General features: G+C 39.0%; 1 protein-coding gene across 1 annotated transcript in view; it reads right to left on the bottom strand.

Annotated features, from left to right (window-relative positions):
* Window positions 1–2,202: 2,202 nt before the first annotated feature.
* The window catches only part of Slc2a13 (solute carrier family 2 member 13), a 198,251-nt gene continuing 190,212 nt past the window's right edge, over window positions 2,203–10,241 (bottom strand). Inside the window, exon 8 of the mRNA XM_004628062.3 lies at window positions 2,203–5,871. Coding sequence (XP_004628119.2) covers window positions 5,645–5,871 — 227 coding nt within the window. The 3' untranslated portion in view covers window positions 2,203–5,644. The remainder of the gene's footprint in view (window positions 5,872–10,241) is intronic.

Below are 10,241 nucleotides of genomic sequence, written 5' to 3'. Positions count from 1 at the left end.
TTGAGCTTTTCATCAGCTTTGCCTTTTAGGAGGATGCTTATGGCATCAGGGCATCTGGTCAGCGAGGTCAGCACACACACTGGTGACAGGGACGATGTGTCCGCTTACATGCTCCTGTCCCTGGTAGTTGTTCCAAGGAAAGGGCTGCACAGTTGTCTGTGTTCTGAGCATCAGATACAGAGGCTTCAGGGATGGCATGTGAAGGGCAACAGTTACCCAGCCCTTACCCCACCGCTGTTCCACACACTTGACATGCCAATGGAACCTCAGTGTAACCCTTGCAACACACATACGAGGCAGCTAGTACCAAAATAATTGACCTCATCTGACCTCATTCCAAAATCAAGAGTGCACGATATGGTTGATGATAAATTATGATGCAAGAATTCCATGTTTGTCTCTATTCAGGTAGTTGTGAAAAGATGATGCCCCAGCTGACCTACAGAAGAAGACTGGGAATTGTCATCGCAGAGAAAAGTTCTGGGCCAGTTCTTAGTGTGCGATTCTGGGTGAGTCACTAAAATGTTCTCAGTTTAAGTTTTAGGTGCAGAAAATGTCCATAGCGGTACTCCTAGTGAGCATATGGTAACTAATACAGACATACACCATTCGGGTGTTTATTACTCAGCTGAGTGGAAAATTCACATGTAATTTGTGGGATTTGCAGGAGTCATTTTGACCTGAGTGCTGGCATTAAAAATCCTTTGCTAAAAGCCAGTCCATGTAAGCCTTTGAATGACATAGGTCCTGTGTCTTCAGCGCTCTCCTTGGGCTTTGTGGCCCTCAGGGTGGCATGCAGTCCCAGGGAGACTGTGCTCATGCCAAGCACATGTGTGTGGATAAAACAGAGAAGGGCAAGAGTGTCCCCAGAGCATCTCAGCCACTCAGTAGCCTTTTACTTTCACTTAGCAAAGACTAGAAACAACTTTGGAAGCTAATTATCTGTGATTAAAAGAAGTAAATATTGAAATGGGTGGGACTATATTAATATATCAGAGTAGATGCTCTTTGTAGATTTTTTAACCTACACGCTAAAATCTAGTGAAGAGAACAACAGAAAATAACAAGTGCAAGGGAAATAAATGAGCATTAATTCTTTTTCAAAATTTTATTTGATTATTTTCATTTATAGTTCTGGCACTGACACTTTAAAAAAAATCTTAATTTTATGTAAAGATTGAACTTCAATAAAATAACTTAAAAAACATTTACATGTATATCACTAAATCTCCATAAAATATACAATACTTCTGATACAGCAAGGACTAGGATGATTTCAGGAAATAGTACATATTCATAAGTTTAAAGAGATAATCCAAATATCACATGTGGGAATAAATATATTGAAATCTTCCAAGACAGGTGAAGTATTAAATACTCTATAACATGCACTCAAATTAAAATACAGTTTGAAATACATTTTAAAAGCATAAAACTTCTCATTTAATCTAGATATACATTAAAGCTTCTAAATAGAAATTTGAACATTTATAAAGAATAAAAGATATTATAACTTCAAGTGAGATATAGTCCAAAAGCTGCTAGGAAACAGTTTAGACATGTAGAGCATAAAATTGGACTTCGGCTAGTTGAACCTGATATTTTTTAACCTTTAAATGAGAATGGAATGATGTTATATTAATTACAACCTTAAGTTTTGAAGTGTTGATTTTAAGTACTATATAGCTTCATGTTCTTTTTCTCATTTACATTAACTGATATGACAGAACCAAACACATGAACTTAACTGTCTAAAACAAAATGTGGATATTACTTGTAAATGAAGGTATTTTGTAGACCAAATTACTTGCGTACAACAGGCTGTATTTTATACATGTAAAGATTTATAAGAATTATATTTGTACACCTACAAGCTAATTATAAGGGTAAACTATTTTCACATATTTCTGAATGTTGACACTTTTATAATATAAAACACCTCTCTGATGATTATTGGCACAAAACCTTTCTTTAAAGAGACAATATACTAGAAAGTTGGTAGCAGTTAGCTATTTGGCAGTTTAAAATGATTATTTATGGACACAGCAGTAGTATTGCTCACCTTGAAGAACTGAATATAGGACGATTTATACATTGCTATGAGCTGAATCACTCCATCAGTTAGCTTAGTGTGTGTGAAGCTAGGAAGACTGCTAGAAAGTGATCGGATGCGGAACACTACAAGCCAGAGAACAATTTGGATTTTTTTTTTTTTTAATAGGCAGCAGCTACATGAACTGTAAATTTTACCCAACTTAATAAGAACTTTCTCTAAAGCAAATAAGAATCACCTCCTGAGCTGGTTCCATCACCTAATTCTTTACTCTGACTTAGTGAAGTGGTCTAGATCTGCTATGTGAAAACCTGCTTGAACAACTGAAAGAGCCATTTGTTAGGATAATTTGATATAACTTAGAAAATTGTACAGAAACTCTGATTCTAATAACAAGAAATCGTGCTTCTTAATGGTGTGGATTATATCAAGTCACAACCATCCTCCACTTCCCCACTGTACCTCTGAACTAAGGAACAATATTAATAATTAAGTTGTGAGGGTTATTGAGATAACGTGGGATTTTCTAAAATATTCCACGCTTTCAGCTCCGGAATCTACGGGCTATCAGAATACATTGCAGTTTCACATTGCCAGTTAAGAACAAGAGTAAGCTGACAAGTTCTGTTTTTCCCAATCATCTTTCTGTTTAACACATACTGAAATTACAGTAAAAATTTGATAAATTCCTTGGTCTGAGGTACTGTTTTGGAGTAGGTAACTTAAAAATAGTATTTAGATTGTACTGAAGTCTAGTTTGATGGAAAATTATGAAAAAGACCTTCATATCATTCCCATTGCACTCTCAGGAAACTGCTAATGTATGGCTGGGGACAAAACCTAAAATGGAACCATCTTCCATAGATGAAAGTGTTTAGATAATGACTGACTGAAACGCAGCGAGATTGTCAGGAATGCTTACGCAGAAGCGGATGCCAACCGCAAGCCCTTCTGCCGCCTCTTTCAGTGCCGTGTGTTTCTGTGTAGCAAATGGCATCTTTCAGTTCCAGTGATGAGCCATGCAGCTAAGCCTCGGAAGTGTCTGTGACCCTTTCCACTATATTTTCCTAAAACAAATATACTTCCATTGAATCTGCAGCATGTTTAGAAGGAAACCTGTAATTTTAGCTGATGCTTGATCAGTGTCTGTTTGAATGTGGCAGGTCAAATCACATCATACAAATTATCTAAGAAAAAATATATATATTTGATAATATCTCAGAGGGGATGTTTCTAAGTTGATAGACAAAAACACTGAGAACATAAAAGGTGTGAAATATAAAAAAACTGCAAATTTTAAATTTTATAATGTACTACAAATGTTTTTCAAGTAATTTTTAAAAAGTTATAAATAATTCTTATACTGTACCTTTCTGCCTTTTACTTCTAACCTATGGAATAGTATTATCACCATATAAATAGCAGATAGTCTTTTAAGGAAGGGGCTGAGGGGAAGCGTGCTGAGGACTGGCTGGCTTTCCCTGTTATGTGTATTTATGGATACAAAGTTGAAAGTACTTGGTTAGGTCAGGGAGGACAGCCATGTTCTGCTTCAGGAAATAGTCAGTTAGGTTGCTCCTTTAATAAAGTTAGTGTGCATCAGCCCAGCTGAGTGTAAGTGTATAATTAAGGCTATGTACATAATAAGGAGGATTGAGGCATTAATTTGAACAAATCAGAAAAATAAGTTTGTAAAGAGACTACTGCTCAAAATATTTTTCTCCCTGCAATGTAATTTTATCACATAATTGCTCACATTCATTTTATCTGTTAAAATATTACACAGATAAGGAATTTTTTATGGGGTAAGAAATATCCATAACACAATTTTCCCTGTTTGCTGTTCTGGGGAGAATCAGTCGTCAAAGCACCTAATACAAGGAAAAACTACTTTCTGAAACACTACATTTGTTACTATGAAATGATCAAACGGACTTTTTTGGTTGAAAGGTTTTTAGGGCACTGAAGTGACTGATTTAAGTTCCTCTGGTGACACAGGGACTGTGCTTCCTTAGCGCAATATTTTAGCTTGCTGAAGCCAAAATTAGTTTGCACAAGCCAAACTAAGAACAGAGTGTTTTGGAGATGGGCAGAAATAATTTGCATTTATTGAGAGCCACCTTTTTGCTCCAAATATGGCATACCATTAGATGTATTTATAACTGGCTGCAGACAATTTATTCATATTTTTAATAAACTTGCAATGTGGGCAAGTAATTTTGTATGTACTGTACAGTTCCTAGTAGCAGGGCAATAATTAAGCATTTAGTGATGAACAAACATAGAAACCAGAGAAAACGTTTTAAAAAATACAGTACAGAAATGTCTTTTCAGTAAGCCAGTATTTCTTATAGACATGTGACATTCTAGAATCATTTATGTGTTCCCATAGGAAAAAAAAAATCTCAATTTTTAGACAAGAAAAACAAAACCAACCATGGGATAAAGAGAAAACCTAAGTGTCTTTGATTTTTGGTAAACTGTAAGAAAATGAAAAAAAAATGTGCAAAATAAAAAGTTCACATTCTTATAGTAAAAAAAGACATACACAATAAAATGTGACAATTGCCGTAGTAGGAGTTAATAAAAAGTAAAGGAAAAATAAGTCCCGTGATTTTAATTAAACATGAGTAATAGGACTGTTTCTGATGCTGATTTCCTTCCTCTCATTTCAGAAATTACTGTTTGATTAAAAGAAAGGGAATAAAAATATTCTAGCAGCTATTTATATAACACCCATGAAGGCACAAAAGAGTGTAGGACTCCAGAGCCAATGATGGTGTGAGTTTGGCATGAACAAAAAATGACCCTGAAATACAGTTAAAAACCTGGCACTAGTTTTCATTTACAATTGCAGTTCTGAGTGGATAATGAATTAGGGCTCTATAAAAATCTTTTCTTTCTTTCTTTGACAATAAAATATACTTATCAAAACTTGCTAGCTTATCTGTGCAAATATACTTATCATGGATGCAAAGAATGTATGAAAATAATCCCCAAAGTCCTGCTTTTCATAATGTCCAGAAGATCCTGTGGAGCCAGCCGGCCTCTGACGAGCTCTCAGTGTCTGACATGGGAGAGGAGCCAGAATGTGCCCTCTAGAGGAGATGTGGCAGCTGCGCCGTGGAGAACATCCTTCCCACGTTGTTGATGAAAGCTGGCATACAACTTGCTTTCTGTCAGCTGACCACAGATAAGCTACTAGTCATGCAAAAAAATTAGGGTGAATAGGCCTTGTTCTGAAGTAGAACACCCTTGGACCAGCTCACAGCATCCTCTATAAATGTATAGCAACTGGCTAGATGTGCAAGGACCCTCTTGCCACTGATTACATATGTTCTTGGAAAAAAGGGTACTACTGAAGTCACTGGGTATAGGATTCATTTCAGACTTTCTTGGGAAGGAATTACATTTGCTTCAGAATTACTAGATTAAAATTTTTTTAAAAAATTTTTGTTTGTGAAAAAAATATCAAGGCTGCTTCTAGAACAGGAAAGTCACTTGGAATGGGACCAGAAAGAACAACATCAGGAAGAGGGCAGTGAGGTTACCAGCTGCTGTCTCTCTCCTACACTGACTTAGGTAACTACATCATTCTACATCAGAAGCATCATTGTCAGACAGATGGTAGTTACTTCCCTTCACCCGAATGTATTCAATGTATCTCCCGTCATCAGAATCGGAGGTACCACATGTGCATAGCCTGTGGTCAAAGAGGGATTCAATTTCCTCCAACTTCTTCCCTTTGGTTTCAGGAAGACAGCCATAGATGAAAAGAAGTCCCATGGCTGCAAATCCAGCATAGAGGAAGAAGGCTCCTGCAATGACAAATGGTATGTACATATATGCTTGAGTTGGAATGAATACTTGACTTTGACTTTCTTCCCTTAGTTGACCATACACTAACCACAGTATGAAATAGGACCCAAATCCACCACCATGAGTAGTTGACCTGAATGTTCTAACCCTGTGAATACAAGACAAATCATTATATTACTTAAGAAGAATAGTAGACCAGACTCTGCTCTTAAGTCTTCCCTGGCTAGGGGGACTTCCTCCTTCCCACACACTGTCATAGCACTGTGTTGAGAAGTCTTAGGTCTTAATAACCAGGAAGTATCCTAATGGTGTGCATGCCTGCATCTGTCTTGTCTCCCAAGACTACAGGCTCTTTGAGGTCAGGAGAAATTTCTCAGTTTCCAGAACCAAGAACAAAGATGACACGGCAGAGTTGATGGCCCAGTAGAGTACACAGTGACACCATTTTTCTAGTTTCTCAGGTCCAAAGTTTGGAGGCAGCCCTGATCTTTGTCTTTCTGTCATGCCTAACATCTAGCTGTTAGAAAGTCCTATTGTCCACCCTAGAATATAACCCAAAGATGACCTTACTGAGCACAGCCACAGAGAGCTGTGGGCTGAGACCCAGCCTCCCTCAGCTGTGCTACTGCGCAGCTCCATTTGCTAACTGAACCTTTTGCTCAGAGGCCTGCCCCTCAATCCCACTTTTTCCTTGATAATGCTTATCACCAACAATGCGCTATAAATCTTACTAGTTTGTTTTCTGTTTATCCCTAGTAGAAACTCAAACTCTGTGAGGTCAGAGATTCATTTTGCTCTAAGAGTCTATGATAAAACACATCTGGTTGTGTTCTCCAAGTGTTAAGAAAGCAAGCTTAGGTGAATGAGATAAGGAATGTGTGGCTTCTCTACCTGATCTCCAAGAGGTTTTTTTCTTTATAATACAATTCACTATTTAACACATTCACAACAGGGCTGTAGTATGTATGTCTTTCGCTGCATAGCTCTGAATAAGAAATGCACAGCTCTTAATAACTAGGAAGAATGCACACGTGACTCCATTGGCACTCCACGCCGCCCTGTGGAACAGTCTCACTCGTTCCAGCAGAGGTGATCAGTACAATAAGACAGCCCATACTTTTACTTTGATGGTAAGAGAACAAACTATGAAAGAGTTGCTGCTTGCTTTTAGGACTTCTGTTTAGAGCAGTGGTGGCAAATCTATGGCACACGCCACAGTGGGCTGTCGCATCCCTGAGAGCTCTAAAAGGTTCACTGCTGCTGGTCTAGACCGTCCTGTATATGACGTGAAGAGGGAAGCTGAAAAGCTAATGTGACAAATGGCCAGAGCAAGTGTGTCAGATGAGGATGGCGAAAGTCTGCACAGTGATTTACCTGTCTTCCTGTGACTTGGCTTCCTTACTAAGTGAAGTAAGATGATTCTCAGCTCACATTTAAGTGCTGGCAGTTGATTCTATAATAATAGAGATAAGACCAGAAGCAGGCTTTGGAGGGTTGGTATGAAGACTCTGGAGAGGGTACTCACTCCTGTGTCTGCAGGAGCCCTCTCCTTGCGGGGAGAGGCTGCTGTAGCTTTGTCTGGTTTCTCAGTGAACATCATGGTGTCTGCCACTGCAGTCTACAGTGTGGGTGCGCAAGCTTTGAGCTACTTGGGCCACAGTGCTGGAGAGCAAGTGTATAAATTACAGAAATTTAGGCATGGTGGCCCAGCACTCTGAAAGGCTGAGACTGGAGGGTCTCCAGTTTACGTCCCACCTGGGCAACTTAATGAGCACACTGAACACTCAAAAAATAAAAGTTTTTAAAAAGAGGCTGGGTATGTGCACATGTAGCGAGGTTGAATAAATTATAGGAAATGGCTGTGTGTTCCCTGATGCACTGCAAGTGCAGATCATTGTGTCCCACGTGAGCAGTTTCTGCATGGCTGCGCTGCAGGAGCAGAATGTTGGTTAGCACTGTGCAGGCCTTGCCTGCTGAGCACCCGCTGCTTATGCTCTAAACAGTGCCAGGGCTGCAGGTGCCTGGGCTGGCGAAGCAGACAACACGAAGACATCTCCAAGCTGAGCTTTAAACTGCTTGGTCCACTGACCACCTGAAGAGCTGAGTCAGGGACAGATCGATAAGGTCTGCTTAGGAATTTGCCGTGGGCAAACTCAAGAAGCGCTAGGGCTAAAACTAGGTCCTACAGAACAGAAAACAACAGGAAGAGAGGTAGGTTATGAGTGATCAGAAAAACATGCGAGGGTTAACTCAGCCAATAAGGAGCTGGATTTGTATAAATCACGGTCTGCTTAATGAAATCCAATTATCTTATAAATGTACTTCATTTTATTTCAGTTCTAGTACTGACCGCAGCTTGTATATTTTTATGAACTGTACTTGAAAAATAATCAGAAAATGCATGGCCCAGTGAGAGAAACCAGCTGTATGGCTCTGTGGAGAACAAGGCCCTGAAAGTCACAGGCATCAGGACATATAATTGAGGAATACTTGGGCAGAAACTTGCCTTGAACTTCAATGCCTGGTGGGTATAAAATGGGCAAGTGACTCCTGCATTGTTAAAAGAATGGACAGAATTCTGTAGCAGGCCCCTTAGGGTTTGGATATTAATTGTGATGATAATCAGCACAAATGCTGACTGGGGGAGGGGAGTTTCCATAAAAGACAGGATTACTCTAACATCAGGAGTATTGTCATGCAAAGGATGACAGGAAAAACTGGCTTCTCATCAGTGGACTAGATTAGAGGACTCTGAAGCCCCTACAAACACACTCAGCCACCTTATCTTTGACAGAGAGGCCAAACATACTCACTGGAAGAAAGATAGCCTCTTTAACAAACGGTGCTGGAAAAACTGGCACTCTACGTGATGAAAACTAAAACTTGACCCAGGTCTACAACCATGCACTAAGCTAAAGTCAAAATGAATTAAAGATCTAAACATTAAAACAGAAACACTAAATATCCCAGAAGACAAAGTAGGAGGAACTCTTGAAGACATAGGGGTAGGCAAGGAGTTCATGAACAAAAATGAAATCGCACAGGAAACACTTGAAAGAATTAACAACTGCAACCACCTCCTATTAAGAAGTTTTTGCATGTCAAAAGAAATTACCAACAAAGTGAAAAGACAACCCACAAATTTAGAAAAAAAATCATGACAAGTACTCAGACAAAGGTCTGCTCTCTAGAATTTATAAAGAACTAAAAAATGCTAGGGCCCCAAAATTTAAAGACCCAGTCCAGAAATGGGCATCCGAGATGAACACCTACTTCTCAGAGGATGAAATTAAAGAAGCAAATACATATATGAAAAAATGCTGCACATCACTAGCCATTTGTGAAATGCAAATTAAAACTACATTGAGATATCATCTCACCCAAGAAAGGATGGCTATCATAAAGAAATCACCCAATAACAAATGTTGGAGAGGCTGTGGGGAAAAAGGAAAAAGGAACCCTTCTCCACTGCTGGTGGGAATGTAGACTGGTGCAACTGTTACGGAAATCAGTGTGGAGACTTAATTAGAAAACTTGGACTGGAAATCCCATTTAAACCAGCTATTCCTCTACTGGGAATTTTCCCAGAGGATCTGAAAATATCATATCAGAGTGATATATGCGTGCCTGTGTTTATGGCAGCATAATTTGTGATAGCCAAATCTTGGAAACAACCAAGATGCCCATCACCTGAGGAATGGATGAAAAAGATGTATTTTTAAACAATGGAGTATTACTCAGCTATAACGAATGATAAACTTGGAGCCTTTATATTGAAGTGGATATCACTTGAACATATAAGTTAAATAAACCAGACCCACATGTGTAAATATCATATAGTTTCCCTAGTATAAGAACTCAAAAGAAGAAATACAAATAGAAAGGTATAATACAACTAAAGGAAAGCAAGAATTTGAGGACTAAATAATTGAGAGGGAAAGGAAAAGAGCTAGGAAACATGACAGGGGCAAGCCATACAGTTATATGTATAAGATGGGTAAGGCAATGATCCTGAGAATCTTCAAAAGATTTTTGAATCTGGCAGTTAATTGGAAAGATTCTCACCCTGACTAACTATATATACTGACACCTCTGAACTAAGCAACTGCACTTTGGCTGGGCATGTAGCTCAGTGGCTCAGTGCCTGCCTGGCAACTGCACTGAAGATTGCCATTTGTAATAGTAGGTTCATGCTTGGAATGCCTGTCATTCTGGTCTTCTGAATATGGCCTGCTTGTTATGACATGTCAATTGCTGCTGTGCTGTCTCGGGTAGATGCCTGTTTAAAAAGAAGGGGGTGGTGAATGAAGGCAGGAGACAGAGAAAGGAATGTTGCGGGACTGTCCTGCTATAAGGTTGTATGTGGTTA

The sequence above is a fragment of the Octodon degus genome, unplaced genomic scaffold (assembly GCF_000260255.1).
Source record: "Octodon degus isolate 3935 unplaced genomic scaffold, OctDeg1.0 scaffold00021, whole genome shotgun sequence".
NCBI lineage: Eukaryota > Metazoa > Chordata > Mammalia > Rodentia > Octodontidae > Octodon > Octodon degus.
Note: the sequence above shows the minus strand (reverse complement) of the source record. Positions and strands in the feature narration are given on the sequence as shown.